Below are 18,484 nucleotides of genomic sequence, written 5' to 3' on the forward strand. Positions count from 1 at the left end.
TTATTCAGCAACCGCTCTGTGTTGTGTCAGTCATTACTTGTTTGACCCAATAGCTCTACTATGTCTAAGGCTGAGGTTAATAAGAAACATTTATAGGGCGAGAGCAGATCGCGTTACTATGTGTGCTTTGCTTGGGAGTGAAGCACGCAGAGTTGACTCTCGGCTCTTGCACACCATGGCGGTGTTACAGGGTTACCAAGCTGACCTGCTTAAAGAGCTGGATGAAGGACAGGAGATTAACTCTGATATCACCAGGGCCTCAGGACTTCTGAGGGCAGGCCCCTCTGGGGTAGAGCGGGGTTAACCTCATTACACAGTGCCTGTCTCTCCCAGTGCCCTCAGGAGATCAGTCTGCCAACCCTGCTGGTGTAATAGGGCGCAGCGGTCTCCAGCAAGCGCTTCTCTCAGCTACCGCCCAGAAACGTAGCGGTACTAAGAGGCTAGCCACCTCTTCGGAGGTCTCTAGAACCTGCCGGTCTGCCGCTTCAGGGCACTGAGCTAGCCACTTCAATTACACCAGAGGTCAGTCTCGAGAGACTGATTCCCTTAGTACACTGCATAGCATTGTGGAAACTACTGCCAAATGTGTCTCAGTGGGTCCTGCACACTGTAGAAAGGGGTTACAGAATCCAGTTTGGTTCTCCTCCACCTCCCTTCAATGAGGTTCTTCCCATCCTGGTGGGTCCCGAGCAGGCTCTGTTAATGGAACAAGAAGTAGATACTCTCTTTAGAAAGGAGGCCACTGAGGTGGTCCCTCCTCACTAAAGAGAGTGACTCCAGGGCATCCGCATACTCAATTATATCGACGATTGGTTTACAAAATCATTTTACAAAAAAGAAAAAAAAAGAAAAAAAAAATCAGTCACAATAATTGAAATATTTAGATTAATTTAGTTGCATATCCATAAGGGCAAGGAAAGAGATAAGTTTAACTTTATATATTGAGCCTTAATTTAGTCTATCGTGTCACAAACAACAACAAAAGAAAATTATTTCTAGGCCCAAATACATTTACCTTTTAATACCTTACACATTCAGAACACCAGGTGAATAGAATCAGAATGAGCTTTAACTCCACCAATAAAAATAAGCCTCATTTGGTCGGGGTCCTGGAAGGGAGGATCTACAGATCGCCTGGGCCACGAAAGACCATGACACAAGGACAGATTACTATAAAAAAAGTGGTGCAAAGGAGGGAACTTTAGGAACATAGTTTTGAATAAATAATGAATAATCAAATACACATGCAAAATAATCAAATTCAATATTATTATTATTTTTTAAATATTTATTTTTGGCATTTTTGCCTTCATTTTGATAGGACAGTATAGCAATGACAGGAAGTGAGTTGGGAGAGAGAGAGCGGGGCAGGTTTGGGAAAGGTCCACAAGCCGACAAAAACATCTTTCCCATCTTTAGCAGTGTTTTGTATTTTTATTTATTTATTTATTAAAATGTTTGACTGGGTTAGGGTTGGTTGGTATGACAAAAATTCTGTTTCACTGTATGACTAATTTTATTTCATGGTAACAATATATTTCACAATATAGTTACTTATATATGTAGTTATTCTGAAAATCGACAAGAAGGGCTTTATTTTATAAATAAACTCAAATACTTTAGAAATTAAAAGTACTTCACCTAGTTTGATTTTTAATTCAATTTTATTTGGTACATTATCTATTTAGTAAAAGCTAGGGGCTGTCATCATTAACACATAAAACAATGAAACACACAATACAATCCACAACCCTTAAAAATAAAAAAAAATCAAACGCAATTAACACAAAATTACTGAAGCACATTTTCTATTCTAACCCTTTAACCCAATTTTGCATCTCTGCTTGCGATCAGATAATGTTAAGCTGCTAAACTCCATGAACGTTTTCAGTTCACTGATCCAGTAAGCGAATGCATTCAAACAATCTGTCCAAAACAGCGCTAATATGAAGGAAATTAGGCTGATGACATCAGAGATTGCCGAGAGAACAGAGACTTGCGTTGCGTTTTAAGTGAATTATTCATTCCATTGTGTTTGGCTTTAAAACACAAGCTCTGTCATATTTTGTTATTGTCTCTGAAGAGCGCAAGCCCTCACATGTTGCGCTGTGTGAAGTATAGACTGAATGGATTGTCAACACATCCCAACGCCGTATGGCCAGATGAGACGCAAACTAAGTTTTCTCAACTGGATAACCAGTCTCACTAGTAAAGTTTTGATGGATGAAGACTGCATTCAAGGTAAAGATGATTGCAGTGGCGTACAGGAGTCGTACAGTAAGCACACATGAGTCCATTATAATAATGCATGTATGACTGCTCTTCACGCACTGATCACACATTGTATTAATGCACAGCACAGATATTTCCGTACATTCACATTGTTTCCACACACATTTACGATAATGTTTTGATTTGTCATGTTTATATTTATTCTTAAAGTAACCCTTAACTGAACCATATACATTAATACATAAATCCATTCATCAAGCGATTTCTTTATGGCATCTCCATGTGGTCCTGTTTGGTATCGCAACTTGGCTTCTCTAAAATGTAAAAAAGCTCTTTGCTGTGTGCACTTTACACATACTATAAAATTCTGGATGGGGGGGGGGGGGGGTCTTTCATATTGCTTATATCGGCTCCTATATCATTTGGTTCTTTTGTGTCCTTTTGTTTCTAAGTGTCATTTTTTGGAAAGATCTAAATTTATCTTGAAAAAAGTTTGCATAAAATATAAATTTCTGAGAATCACCCTTCAATCTTTTGGTTTTCTTTTTTTTTGGATATAGCAAATGATGACAAAATAAACATTTGAAACAAGATAAATGGTCTATGCTTAAGTTCATGAAGTGTGCAATTAATCGCGATTAATCACAGAAAAAGAATGTAATTAATTAGATAAAAAATTTGAATGGATTGACAGCCCTAGTAAAAAACACACTCAACTTTTGGATGAACTGCCCCCAGCTGATTAATATTAACTGCACATTGTAAGTGAAATTAAACTTTAAATAAAGTGTTTTTTTAATTATTTTTATAATCTCATTGTGACAAGTGGGGCGGGGCTGAGAGCTGTGGGAACAGAGCGAGGCCGGTGGAGTAATTGGAAATGAGCAACACCTGCGCCACTCACCGGTCTCGAGTCCCACGGAGGAGCTCCGGAAGGATAAAGGGAGGAGTTACGACAGTGAGAAAGGACGAGAGAAAGGATAGAGCTCTGGGTTTTATTTTGTGTTTTGTTTCTGTTTGTACCCAAATAAACACAAAGTAGTATATGTACTGTAACACAAATGTAGTTATGTATATGCTTTATTTTTTTAAGATGAACAGCTCCGGGTGTGTGTTCACGGTGTGTGTGTGTGTGTGTGTGTGTGTGTGTGTGTGTGTGTGTGTGTGTGTGTGTGTGTGTGTGTGTGTGTGTGTGTGTGTGTGTGTGTGTGTGTGTGTTTGTTCACTACTCACTGCTGTGTGTGTGCACTTGGATGGATAAAATGCAGAGCACAAATTCCAAGTATGGGACACGATAATCGGCCATGCATCACACCCTTGCCTTTCCTTCCTTCTTTTCCTTCCAAGCCATTGTTGTGCCAGTGTTTACTTTCATAACTTTTTTATCTGTTTTAAATCTTACTCAGAATGATTAAAAACTAAGTAAGAATTAGTATTTTGTGGCTGCTCTAAAAAAAAACTATATTATAAAATCAAAAAACAAATAAAGGATTTGTAAAGTCTGAGAGTTATCAGTGTTGAGTACTACTCTAAGGTTAACCCTGCCTGCTTTTTGAAAATAATTAACAGATGAAAACATTAAAATTTTAGACAAGTAATCAAAAAGTAATCAGTTACATTAATTAACTGAAATAGTTACACTACTTATTACATTTTAGAGAAGGTATCTTGTAATCTGTAACCTATTACATTTCCAAAGTAACCTTCCCAATTCTGGTGAAGACTGACATGTCACTCAGCCTTTCATATTCACCTTTGACTGTCACTTCTGCATCGTTAAAAGGTGATCGGTTAAAGGGTTAGCTCACCCAAAAATTTAAATTAGCCCATAAATTACTCACCCTCAAGGCATCCTAGGTGTATATGACTCTCTTCTTTCAGACAAATCCAGTCGGAGTTGTATTAAAAACTGTCTTTGATCTTTCAAGCTGTTTCATGGCACTCAGCGGGTGTTGCAGTGCTTCAGTCCAAAAGAAGTGAAATAAAAAGTGCCAATCCATTAAAAAAAGTGTCTCACATGGCTCCGGGGGGTGAACAGTGTCTCCTGTAGTGAATCGATGCTTTTTTTAAAGAAAAATATCAATATTTAAAATGAAATAATCACTTTAATCTAATCAAGCAGATTGTTCATTGCCATGGTGACCGCTTGGGCGTCCACAGTGAATGCAATTCTCGTGTGTAAAAATTAAGTGTACACATAAGAGGTGGAAAGATGCTGATGACTATACATTATTTAAGGCTAATTATATTCGTTACAACATTGATATATGAACCGTTGTAGTCAAGTAAGCTTTATTCATAATGATTTCTTCGCTGTAAGCCTGTGTGCTCCTCTAAACTGTCCTGTTGCTGCACTGCTCTCGTGGTTGACTGCTGTACCATAGTTCTGAAAATGTCACGTTATCCTTTCAGTGAGTTTGAAATATTCTAGCTGAGCCCCTAGCACAAGTTTTTTTAGGCGACCATTATTTTAGAATGTATCGCCTTATTGTTTCCATGGCAACGCGTCATGCTTGTCATGTGACACCACAGCCGCAGTAGCACTGTATGACAGATGTATGTATCACTTTTATTTCGTTTTATAATTTTTTATTAAAAAATATTCACAAATGTATTTACTGTATTATGAAATATCTGACATTCCGATTCTCAAATATGTGTAAGTAAATGTATTTGGAAGTGTAAACACCTTTATAATTACCATGTTAGTTGATCTATAGCGAGTGATGGGCGCCGCCATGTTAGTTCACGCTGAATCCGAGCTGTGGGGTTTACAACATGTAAATTCATCCTCTCCTCCCGAAAGACATTAAAGTAAGTGTCCGGTGAACTGGGAGAAGAGTAGACTAAACTTTATAGTTACCTACACAATGTGTATATGATATCAATAAAACTTCGTCAGATTATATTTGTAAGGATGAAGTAGTTCTGATAATTCGCTGTGAACCCACTATTTCCTTAGAATGTATCCATAATTGTATCACACGAGGAATCACACAAAGTACAGGGGGAGATGACAGATACGACATTTAACAGCAGCCTTTCCTGGGCTGAACTGGGGATCAGGAGCCCTCTGTGGGCTATACCCGGCAACAGGAGCCCTTCCTGGGCTGAACTCTGGATCAGCAGCCCTCTGTAGGCTAAACTCGGGAACAAGAGCCCTCCCTGAGCTTAACGGGAAATCAGGAGCCCTCCCTGGCCTTAACTGGGGATCAGGGTAGCGCTTACACTGGAGGGTGCTCTGGAGGAGCAGGCATTTCATCCTTGCAACATTGACTCAGAAAACACTATTTATTAGTAAATAATTAAAATATCACCTTCCTCTTTTCCCCTGATGCTGCGCTGCGCTGACGGCAGGCATGCTGATGCTGCTGGACACTAAACACCGTCATGCCTCTCTTGACAGTCGCGGTAGCATGATCTCGTGTTGTTTCCACCAGCACTGCAATTTTTTCATCACAAATTGATGGATGTCTAAAATATAAAAATAAGGAGTTAATAAATGAGTTAACCACGTCCACTTATTTACATGTCACGGTATAAACGGAATAAAAAAATCTGTTACGGTTGACATAATATACTGTCATACCGCCCAGCCCTAGACTGGGTCAATAAACACAGCAAAATCTATGGCGTTAAATTAACACTGTTTATATGGGAACCACCAGCAGAGTGTTAAAAGTTATACTGAAGCAGTGCTGAAGTTAATTAGGTTAATTAAGTGATGATTGCACATTAATGATGAACACCTGCTGTTAACAAGCAGCCACACACATAGATTAAATCACGTAAACAAAATATAACACATTAAGGGCCTGTCCACACGGAGACAAGTTTACCGTATATGCATATATTTCTTGAGACAACACCATGTTTATGGATTTTTTTTTTTTTTAGAACAAGGGAAAAAAAAAAGATTTGATAGGGAAAGCTCTGGCTTCATGTTGATGTGGCCTAAGTCTCTCAAGAGCCCAGTAGAGGATCTGTCGTGTGTAGTCCTTAGAAACAAACCACAGAAGATCAAGATACAAACTAAACATTAAATATAACGCTGGAGAAACTTACAGACGTGGCATGGACACACACAAATGTGAAACAGAGAATGGACATCAACTGAAAGCAAGGACACAACTTAAATATTAAACACAAACAAGACAATGAATCTAAAACAGAATCAGGAACTAAAACAATTTGACAGGATTATTAAACAACTCTAAAAACAGCATTACCAGCTTCACTTAATACTAATTTGACTTTATTTCTGTCATATGTCTACAGAAGTTCTTATTGAGAATTAACTGAAGTTTAGATATTTTGTTTGAAGTCACCATTATGGTGATAAGTATTTGTTGGGCTTTTGACTCTTGACTTTTTTAACATTAGTGTTTCTCTAGCTGCAGTAACTGTGTGTTTATAAAGCACTTTTGTTACAGCAAAAAAAAAAGCCACAAAAATATATGTTCAGGAAATGCTAGCTCAGCACTGATGATGGCATAATCATCATGTAATGGCTTGATTACATGATTGATCTCATGGTCACGAGTCTAAATATCTAATTAGGGGTGATGTGTTATTGAATTATAGTAGCGCTATGACACTACAGCATGACATCAAGCAATGTTAGATAATCTAAATGATTTCAAAATCACATTGTACACAGGAAGTTTTGAATTATTGCTTTAGGCGGGTTCAGATACACAGACATAAAGAATCAGCATATGAACCTTAACAATGGTGACAATCAACTAAATATTCAGATAAACATACCTTTGAAAATCACAAAACAAGCAAATTAATTCACACAAAAAAACAAACAAAAAATATCAACAGCAAAGATAAACGCAAACAGTAAGAATAAAAGTAAATAGTGACAAAGAAGTAATAAGACTTTAGGTGCATAATTTATATTGCAATGCATGCTGGGATTCATGGATGAGTTTTGTACTATGGTGGCACCCAGCATGCATTGCAGTAACAAGCTTTTTAAAGATTTTGTTACCACTGTTGACATTAATATATTGAATCTAGATGTCTGTGTGTCTGTCATGAACACAATCCCACACTCTGTCTCCCACAATCCCACACCTGACTTGTAACAGAGCACATAATATAGACGAGAAGATGTATAACACTGGAACAGGGAACATAGGGCAAACACACTTTAAATACAAGACTTAACGAGGGGTAATAAACAAGACACACCTAGATGACATGAACACAATCAAGCACGGGAGAAACTGGATCACAGAGCACATGGGGAGGGAAAAAAAACAAATAAGTTCCATAAAATAATAAAAATGTTAGACTTACCACGTAATGATTCAGGTATCTCTTGAATTAATGAAGTAAACCTCATGAGTAGGATATTAGCCAACTTCAAATCCTGTCGTAATATTCTATGAAAATAATTTGAAAATATTTAAGATGTTCTGAAGAACTTCTTAAGGATAATTAAAGCATTACACTTGGTAACATTCATAAATATGTTTTATTTATTTATTGTAAGAACTTTTTTTCTTTTGAAAGGGTGCCTAGAAGTGCTGCTTTGACACACACATGTTTAAATCACACATTTAATGTCTGTATCTGATGCCATTAAACACTGATAATTAAAATCATTGTGTAACTTATAGTGCTGACAGTGATCAGAGAAAAATGTCAGATGTGTTTGATCAAAAGGACAAGTGTCATAATTCATAATTCACAAATTAATGTGTTGGGATCTCTCTTGATCATTATATGAACATCAGAATAAAAGCACCTGTTGATTGTGTCTTATCAGCTCCTGTGATTCTGGATCCAAACACTGCAAATCCATTTCTCCTCCTGTCTGAAGATCTGACCAGTGTGAGAGAGAGTGAGAACAAACAACTTCTTCCTGATAATCCAGAGAGATTTGACTGGTACCCCTGTGTTCTGGGTTCAGAGGGTTTTAACTCAGGAACACACTGCTGGGATGTGGAGGTTAAAGAGAGTCGATGCTGGAGTCTTGGAGTAACTACAGCATCAAACCAGAGGAAGGGACGGGATTTCTATAAGACTAATGTGTGGAGTGTGCAATATGACCCATATGGGTTAACTGATTGTTATTTTAATGATTTTTCAGTTGAACAGGATCTTGATCGTGTGAGAGTTGATCTGGACTATGACAGAGGAACAGTGTCATTCTCTGATCCTGTAACTAACACACATCTACACACATTCACAACCACCTTCACTGACACAATCTTCCCATTTTTCTGGTGTGACTTGTTTTCCTCTCTGAGGATCTTACCATTCAATATTAAGTCATCGTTACACCTGTAAGTCTGGATCTTCCTGTGTTCATTAAATTTTAATATCACGTGAGTAAAGGCCCGTTCACACCAAGAACGATAACTATACAGATAACTATAAAGATAACGTCCATATATTTGCATCCACACCAGCGAAATATATATTGTCTGTTTATTCCAAGCACACACTCGTCTGCCGCTTTAAATTCTCAAGCTTGTTACAGCAGGATGAATTCTGATTGGCTGTCAGTGTTTTATCATTCATCAGCTGGAAAAAAAAAATTTCTGAAAGTGATTCCAATGATATAATTTCTCTGTGCCTTTATCGTTATAGTTGTAGTGTGGACTCTGCTATTCTTTAATATTGAGAACGATTTTTAAAACTATATCTTTATCGTTATCTTTATAGTTATCGTCCTTGGTGTGAACGGGCCTTAAGAGTGCTGTTGATCTGAATATAAGCCACAGATGATCATATGACTGATATCTGATCACATGACTAATTTCCAACACTGTGCAGACTGATCTGCGTCTGAAAGAACGGGTAATCTTTTTCTGTGTTCTGTTCTGTCTCGCGCACAGCCATGTCCACACAGCTTTCAAAGTATACTCAATATTTGACACGGGCAGCAGCACCAAATGCACTCATTGTGTTTCAACATCACCTTGCGTCTGTGATATTGTATGCGGACCATCCACGCAAACAGAAAATCTGGAATGTACACAGACAGTGTGTAGGAAGTCCACAGACACTTCTGATGCCAAAAAAATTAAATAACATGGACTGTGCGTCGACCGTCACAGAACATGGACAGACGAAGTATAATTTGGGCTTGACTTGAAGCTGGGCTGGGATTTGAGATGGGCCAGAAGCTAGATTCCTGTAAAATGAACCATCAAAGTAGTACCGCTACAGTCAGTCAAGAGCAGTTGGCTGGGGCAGCCAGTGCATTTTTCTCCAGAGCAACTGCACAAGCTCTGATGATGACACTACTCTTTGACTGGCTAGTACAGGTGTGAGATATTTATCATCTCCGATAATATTGTGAATGTTGTTTTAAAATTATGCCAGCTGACATTATCAAGTATTTCACTTTGAAAAAAAAAAATCTTGAGAGTCCAAAAGCATCACTGCATGATTAAGCCTATTAGATTTCTGTTAGAATGACACTATTAATCCTTTCACACATGAGCTTAAAATATTCTAGCTGAGCCTCCAGCATTATTTTTTTAGTTTTTATTTTTTTTAGTTGAACATTATTTTAGAATGTATCTGCTGTCTGCGCCAATAGACTTGCGGTTAGTGCATTAGTTCGAGTTCCGGCTCGTTTGTCATGTGACACCACACCTGCAGTAGCGCTGTATGTATCGTTTTTATTCAGTTTTTTCCTTTTTTCATTCAAAATATTCACAAACATTTTCACTATATATCTGACATTCCCTGATAGCACATGTACATCACGGAGACGTCTATTTGATGTCTGCATTTACATCTGCAAGATGTCTTTTTAGAATCTTTGCTCATCTACAATAGGTCTATAGGACGTTTCCAATCAGATATTTTTTAGATGTCTTTAAGATCTTTATGATTTAGAATGTATGTAAAACTGACGTCTTACAGATGTCTGTGAGATGTTTGTGCACAGCAGATGATTTCCAGATCAAGCGATCTTTAACAGACATCTTGCAGAGGTACGTGTGCTATATGGGGTGTATCTAAAAGTATTGGGCAGTTTAAACACTTTTATAATGACCATGTTAGTTGATCTATAATAGGTGATGGGCGTCACCATGTTAGTTTGCGCTGAATCGAGCTGTGGGACTTACAACGCGTAAATTCATCCTCTCCTCCTGAAAGACATTAAAGGGAGTCTCTGGTGAACTGGGAGAAGAGCAGAGTAAACTTTATAGTTACCTACAAAATGTGTATATGATATCAATAAAACATGTTGTAAGATTATATTTGTAAGGATCGTTATTGCCACTTCTGTGGACATCGGTGTGTATTTTACAACTATAAATGTATTATTTTGCTAGGACTTATGTGTATTTAAAAGTGTGAAACCTTAAACCAGGGATAGGCAACTCCGGTCCTGGAACAACTCTCCGTCCTGAGGGCCATTTATCCTGCAGAGTTTAACTTCAGCCCCTCATAAAAACTCACCTGCCTGTATCTATCTAGTAATCCAGAAACACTGATTGCCTTGTTAAGGTGTGTTTAATTAGGGTTGGAGCTAAACTCTGCAGGACAGTGGCCCTCCAGGACCGGAGTTGCCTATCCCTGCCTTAAACAATCATTATATGGTTGAAAACACTGAATAGTTGTGATAATATGACAAGTGCTCGGCATGTATGTCTCTGGCTCAGCGCCAGGAAAAGTGCGAAAGCAGATTTGAATTCAGCAGTTGATCACATGACTCACTGAATGTACTAATCACACTGGTGTGATCGTATGTGTCAAAGGGTTAAGTTATGAAAGCAAAAAATTACATACAGTTTTTACGTTTTTAGCGTGTGAACATGATCACAAATTTGATATTTTATACAACAAACAAGATATTAATATTGAGTGAGTTACATTTAAAACAAAAACTAGGGCTAGGTATCGATTCAGATGTCCCGATTCGATTTCGATTCTCGATTTTTTTTATTACTTTCAATGAATATAGTTTTAATACAAATACTATATATATATATATATATATATTAAAAATGAACAGTAAACATCAGTTTACAAATGGTGAATTATTAAAAAATAATTAAGAACCACAGGCCTGTATTTTAAACCTATTATTTTTTTTTTGTATAGGGTCCTTTTTTAAACAATAAAAGGGCCCTATAAAATGTTCTTCTTATTTTTTCTGGTAATCAGATGAAGGCATAAAACATTCATTTAATTTATCCTAATCAAATAAATAATAAACCCTTTTATTTTTTGGCAAACAAAGTGCTACACAACAGAGGTTTACTTTTAAAATTAAAAAAGAAAACAAACGTGATTATTCCTTTAAAAATAAAGATTTATTAATATGTATTAGCAGTAGTAGCATTAAGTCTTAAGACTGCTAAATAGTAATATATTCTGATATTTCTTAATGTTAAACTATAACATTACTTTTATTTTGACGGGTTGCCGTGAGGAACTTGCAGCTGCTGTGTATTTGATATGACGGTAGTTTTCTCAAATGAAAGGTAAAATACTAATGAAATGAATCTCAGAGCAGCTGGAGATGATATTTGTGTATTCATATCATCATACTGAGACAGCAGAAGCTGAAAACACTGTGAGCGTCGCCTGTGCTTTAGTATGTGTGTAAGTTATGTTAGTAAACAAAACAGTGCACTGCGCCATCCGCCATGCATTGATTGATTGTGGAAATCATGGCGCCTTATGTGTGATATCAAATGCTTCTGCAGATTTATAGTATTCCTATAGCATTTCACCTGAGCATTGCGAATCACGCGTATGGCTTTGTTCTTGGTTCTCATCAACAGTATCTCCACCATAATAAGCGCTGAATGAATGACAGGCTTTCCGTTGTAACATCGCGCAAGGTAAATAAGGGTGACATCTAGTGGAGAAGGGTAATGATAAGATTTATGTTAATCAGATCTTCACTAGCTAGGACCACACCAAAAACAAGCCATGAAACTGTTAGTTGAACAGAATGTTGGGGAAGAGTAGAAAGAGGACGAAGGGGTCGAGGGAATGGGATGATTGACAGTCAGATCAATCAATCCATAATTAATTGATCACACAGACACACTCACCATACCAACCATATAATAAATCCAAGACAGACAATTTGGACCCCCCAATACAACCTGAAAGAAAGAGAATGTGGGATAAGGTTGGCTGAATGGATGAGAAAGGGAGGGAAGGGTGGGTTCGAGAGAAAGAAACAAACAGTACGGTATGAGGTGGCCCGATATATGAAGGTTTCAGGAAGTCAGGTGATCGTTTGGGGCGTGGCCCTGCTCCTGAACATCTGTTAACAAATTAACTCAATTTCACTAGCTAGGACCACGCCACAAACAAGCTATGAAACTGTTAGTTGAACATAGTGTTGGGGAAGAGTAGAAAGAGGACGAAGGGGTCGAGGGAATGGGATGACGGTCAGGTTGATCAGGGCATCTGGCATTGATGGCTCAGAGAGACTCAGGGTGGGGATACCATCTCTATCATATATTTAGGCCAGACAATTAGGACCCCCAAAGTTGGGAAGAGCTGAGTTAAGTGTGAGCTTGGAATGTAGATGGCCTGATCATACAGAGAGGATGCAGAGACTAAATAGTTCAGGCGTTTAATGGTTAACGCTGGTTCTTGTTTTCGTAAGCCTTTATTAATACAAATGTGTGAGAATGAAAGAAAGCTGGGCAATCATAGCCAGTGGTTGTTCATAGGAGTAGTTGATCCCTGATAAGTAGGTTTAGCACATGTGGATCTTAGGAAGGAATGAGCTAAAGATATTAAGTTGTGAATGGACGGTGGGTCGGTTGATGGGAAAGGAAGCTTTGAGACAGTTCCAGCCAGAAAGGTATTCTGGAAATCATGCTTGGAGCAAGGCAATTAAGAATGGCTTCTTGAGAAGCATGTTTGGAGTCTGATCTATGGTGAGACCGGAGTGGGATGAATGTTTAGTCTGGAGCCAAATCTAAATTTCTGGAAATGGGAAATGAGACAAATAGTCGGTTACGAGATTGAGGAGTCCTGGTATACGAGTTGCTCGGAGAAGGAATTGTTGTTGAGATTAAGTGAGCCTATGCATGAATTGCATAACTGCCAAACATGATCATCCCTTGTTTATAGTTTTGACTTCTGCTGCATAGTCTGAGCGGATGAGTAGATTCGGGCCATTCAACCCCCAAATGATGGCTGCTATGACTATGCGATATATTTCATAATGCTGTGGAGACTGCTCTTGACTCTGGGAACTGAACTCTGGAGGCTGTTCGGAATCAACCCAGCAGCCACCATATTAACTGCTGAAGTCTATGTAGGGTGTTGCATCAGTGTATAGTTGGATGCCGGGATGAGAGAAATAGACATTATGGAAAAAAATGTTGTTCCATGATGAGGGGTGTTGTTGCCAGAGACACATTTCCATTGCTTGCTTATCTAATGTGACTCTGTTGTTGGAGAAGGTTGCTGCTTTTGACAGAATGTCTGATGCCAAGGATTTCCCTTAAGGAATTATCTGGATGACATTGTTAAGATGGCCTAGAAGTCCTTGTAGCTGACGCTTAATACATCTGTCTAGCTCAGATGAAATGTGAGGCTCTGAGGTTTCTACTCTGATAATGGAAGGCAGAGTTCAGGGAATATGTAGATTAGTGTGATAATCCTAATTATGGTGGCGCAGATGAAGGTGCAATGATTTGAAGTCTTCAAGGAAGTGAAGGACATAGAGGAGTCTGTGGTTGTTAGCGAGAATCCATCGTAGCTTCGGAAAGGGAGTCTAAAATCCTAGGGCTACTTCTGCAATCGAATGTGGTTTACGGTGAAGTAATGGCACCTTCCCAGAAGCCTCACCGGATTCTTGATGGATAGTCAAGACTTGGCATTATTAGTGGTGTAGGCTTTGGCCGAGCCAAAGCTCCTGTGGCCTGCTTAGTGAATGAGTATTCTAGGGTTGTGATGATACAGTTAATGGTTGGAATGTGAGCATCGTGGGGAGAAGATAAGTTGATTTTTTAATTAAACCTCTTCTGCTAGTAGCCTGTCAACTATATCAGGTTCTTGATTGGAGTGCTGATGTGCTTTGTAATGGCAGAAGTTTCTTGGATGGCTCGGTGACAGAGCGCGCAGGTGTGAAGGAGCCTGCAGTTAGACAAGGGGCAGCCCAGATGATTGAGGTTGTTGCGTGCCGTCCTGCCTCTCTGATGCAAGGTCAGCCGGCCTCTATGTCAATGATTTAAGGGAAAGGTTAATGTTTACTGAGGGGCATTTCTATCAGCATTGGAGATTCTTGGAGGGGGATGGGGGCTGCAGCCAGATGGCTGTAATTTGCATGGAGAGTGTTGAGTTTTAGGGAAGTGGTTATGAGTGGAGCATGCACAGAAGCTGGATGTGAGGCGGCTCCATGAGTTCACATAAAAGTGATGTTTGAAATTCAAATATCCAGCAGTAGAGTCTAGGGGGTTCAGAGGGCTCCCTGAATGGCCTCTTGGTTGGACTGCTGCTAGAGGTGACCTGCTGTTGAATTATTTTTGAGTTAGAGCTACTGAGACAGAAGGTGATGGACTGCTGGAAGCTGGCCAGGAGGGGGTGTCAGGTATGTAACAATACCTGTGGCAGGGATGTGGGAGGCTGAGGAGGGGAGTAAAGGGGAATGTTAGACCAGACGAAATGGGCCTGGAGGTTGGAGGAGTCCTGGCTGGCCCACGTGAGGTAGGGTCCCTTGGGGAACTGGATGAGGCACCTGGACTGCAGTAGCTGTTTGAATTATTAGAAAACTGGGAGCAGTATGCTGTAAATGGCTGAAGGAAGGGTGGAAAAATGGATGTTGGGATGAAAGGATGTTTGTGAGTGGGTTTTTAGCCAACTTGTTGCTAGATGGCAGGATGAGAGGGTATTGGTGAGGGAGTAATGGATAGAATCATCTGAATAGAGGGTGGAGGCTGAATAAGTCCAGACTGCAATCAAGGTGGGAGTAGTGGGCTGGCACGAGGCTTCTGGACTGTAAGGGTGTAGCTACTGGGAATTATTAGGATGCATGAGAGCCATATTGATGAAAAATGGCTGAAGGAAGGGTGGAAGAATGGATGCTAGGATGAAGGGATGTCTTTGACTGGGGGGGTATTGAGGATAAGAGGATATTGGTGGGGGGTAGAGTGAGGGAGAGAGTGAGAGCGGGAGGTAGGGAGAGAGTGAAATTGGGCGGTATAGAGAGGGGAAGAATAGAGAGCCATACTGCTGTAAACGGCTGAATGAAGTGTGGAAGAATGGATGTTGGGATGAAAGGATGTTTGTGAGTGGGGTGTGTTGCAAGATGGCAGGATGAGAGGGAGGGAAAGAGGGAGGGAGGGGAAGAATGGATGTTGGGATGAAAGGATGTTTGTGAGTGGGGTGTGTTGGAAGATGCAGGGAGGGAGGGAGAGGGAGGGGGAATGGATAGAAGATTTGGAAATAGAATTGGAGGTTGAAGGAGACCAGCTGGTCTGGCGTGAAGTAAAAGACTGTAGAATACCCCAAACATGTCACTCCTTTTAGTTTGAATGGGAAAAAAAATGCAGCAGCTCAATATGGCCATTACTCACCTGCACCTAGCCCCGCCTTCTGAATGAAAGAGCCAATCGCCTAATCGGAAAAAGTCAGTGGCGTCACCGCAGCTGCTGTTAGAAGCCCGTCCCGTTTGCTATGGAAACAGTCAAGCGGTCTGAGAGACGTGCACTTAGGATAATGCATGCACACTGACTAATCTAGCCTGAATAATTAAGAAACTTTTAATAACGCTATTTTAGCAAAAAGTAACAACATTTATGACACAGTTGTTGTCAGATTTCTTCTAGTGATTTCAAATACAAAAATTTAATCATAAGAAAGCAGTGAACAGTTTTGAGAAATTTGAGGTTTCCCCATACAAAGAGAGATAGGAGTTGCTCTTGCATGACTGAGAGGCATTTCAAAGATGGCCGAAAGTGACATGACTTGTCTTAATATTGCTGATTGAGGTAAAGTCTCAAGGGACAGTGAAAGGGCATCTGGAATTTAGAAGTAGCCAAAGATAATTATTAGAAAACATGTAGTCATATTGCTGATTGTTTGTTTATTACTTATTAAGCCATACCAGCATATGTGGCTATATTTCATGGCAAAAACCAGTTAATACATAAATCAATCCGTACACAAGTCTGTAATACATACAAGTCCAGGGGGAACAATTTAGAATTTTCAATTTAACCAGCTTGCGTGTCTTTGGGATGTGAGCCGTATTGCTGTAATCAGATGAAGGGAAGGGTATAGAAATGGATGTTGGGATGAAAGGATGTTTGTGAGCTGAGTTTTATGAGCAAACTGTGAGCACAGAGAAAATAAGAATTACGGAGAGATCAGATTAAGTGAGTGCAGGTGGAATTACGTCTTGCCTGCCACTAGGGGGAGCTGCTGTCTTATGCTGTGGAGGAGATTTCTCGTGATGTCACGTGTGATGGAGAGTGACTGCCTAGGAGTTGCCAGAAGTGCTGAGGGCTCAAAGTTTGTCATGACAGAAGTTTTATTGATATTGAATACAGTTCAAATATCTGTTTGTTATCTGCACGATTGAATTGGATACCTTGGATTTAAGTGCATGTTGAAGGCGATCCTTGGTTCAGTTGTCCTCATCTCCCTAATCTCAAAAACATTAAAAACATGAAATCTGAGCGCTGAGGAAGCACAGGAGAAGCGCCTCACAAGGAGAGCGAGGATTCAGTTTCTGCGTCCACCACACAAACGATGATGGTGATCTCGGCCCGCGGATCCCACTGACGGAGACGGTGGAGCCCGGAAACAGCTCAGAGTCCTCCCAAGATGAGCCTGGAAGTGGACGCTCATGGCCTGGAATGTGCGCAACTGAACACAAGCACTCTGAAAATGACTGCGATCAGGACGAAGAGAGGTGATCCTCAAGTGACGCCAGTGACATTGAATCGAACAGAGCGCCGTTCAGAACATGCGAGTCCATCTGTCCTTCGAGAGAAAGAAACAAACAGTATGGTATGAGGTGGCCTGATAAATCTTTTTTTTTTTGCCCAGCCCTACAAAATATTGTCTGTATTGTCTGTTTTTTGTTTTCACCAATAATAAATCCAAACAAAGCCATTCATAAAGACAGCCACTTGTTTTGTTTCTAAAAGAATTAGCCATTTTGAACTAACTGTTTGAATGAATAATTCAATAAATTGCTTGCTGCCACCTGCTGGTGGTTTCGTGTCATTTATTAAACGACAGGCCAAGGTACCAGCACAAAAACACAAAATTATTGTTATCGAAACAATCCCCAAAAATAGAGAGATCATTTTTTTGTCAATACGGCACCAACCTATTGGCAAGAGACACACAACACAAAAAAAAAAAAATGACGTGACATACAGCTAAGTATGGTGACCCATACTCAGTTCGTGCTCTGCATTTGAACCCATCCAAAGTGTACACACACAGCAGTGAACACACACCGTAAACACACACCCGGAGCAGTGGGCAGCCATTTATTCTGCGGCGCCCAGGGAGCAGTTGGGGGTTCATGCCATGCTTAAGGGCACCTCAGTCGTGGTATTGCCAGCCCGAAACTCATACCCACAACCTTAGGGTTAGGAGTCAAACCTTTTAACCAATAGGCCAGGACTTTCCAACAACAATCAAGTGTATTTCATCTTTAATCTGAGACCAGCTGACACTCACAAATTTGTGTTTTTTATAACAGTAAAAACTGTTTTCATGTAACCATTTCAATATTATTAAATAAAATAAATAAAAAAAAAAAAATATATCAATAAATAATATATATATATATATATATATATATATATATATATATATATATACACTGAACAAAATCATAAATGCAACACTTTTGTTTTTGTCCCCATTTTTCATGAGCTGAACTCAAAGATCTAAGACTTTTTCTATGTACACAACAGGCCTATTTCTCTCATCCGTCTCCAAAGGCGTTTCAGAGAATTTGGCAATACATCCAACCGGCCTCACAGCTGCATACCACGCAAACTTTTTTTTTTCTTTTTGTAATATACACAAGCTCTTTTAGCTCTATTTTTTAAAAAGCTCTTTAATTTGTGTACAAATACTTTTTAAACAAAATAAATCCTTTGAAGCATTTCACCAGTTTGAATTTTTACTTTGTTGTTCAGTTATTTTGCTTGAGCTTGACTATGCTGTTCTACCAGCTAAACAGCACTATACCAGCACTAGCCTGCATAACAGACCCAAAAGTGATTACAAACTCCACCTTCTTACAACCCTGACCAGGAAGAGATTG

The 18,484-nt window shown here is 39.4% G+C and overlaps 1 protein-coding gene across 1 annotated transcript in view; it reads left to right on the forward strand.

Annotated features, from left to right (window-relative positions):
- LOC122137060 (nuclear factor 7, brain-like) overlaps nucleotides 1-8,684 on the forward strand; it is a 46,119-nt gene extending 37,435 nt beyond the window's left edge. Inside the window, exon 6 of the mRNA XM_042722428.1 lies at nucleotides 8,015-8,684. Within this exon, the coding sequence (XP_042578362.1) occupies nucleotides 8,015-8,538 (524 nt within the window). The 3' untranslated portion in view covers nucleotides 8,539-8,684. The remainder of the gene's footprint in view (nucleotides 1-8,014) is intronic.
- Nucleotides 8,685-18,484: the final 9,800 nt, after the last annotated feature.

This window comes from Cyprinus carpio, chromosome B4 (assembly GCF_018340385.1).
Source record: "Cyprinus carpio isolate SPL01 chromosome B4, ASM1834038v1, whole genome shotgun sequence".
In the NCBI taxonomy this organism is placed as follows: domain Eukaryota; kingdom Metazoa; phylum Chordata; class Actinopteri; order Cypriniformes; family Cyprinidae; genus Cyprinus; species Cyprinus carpio.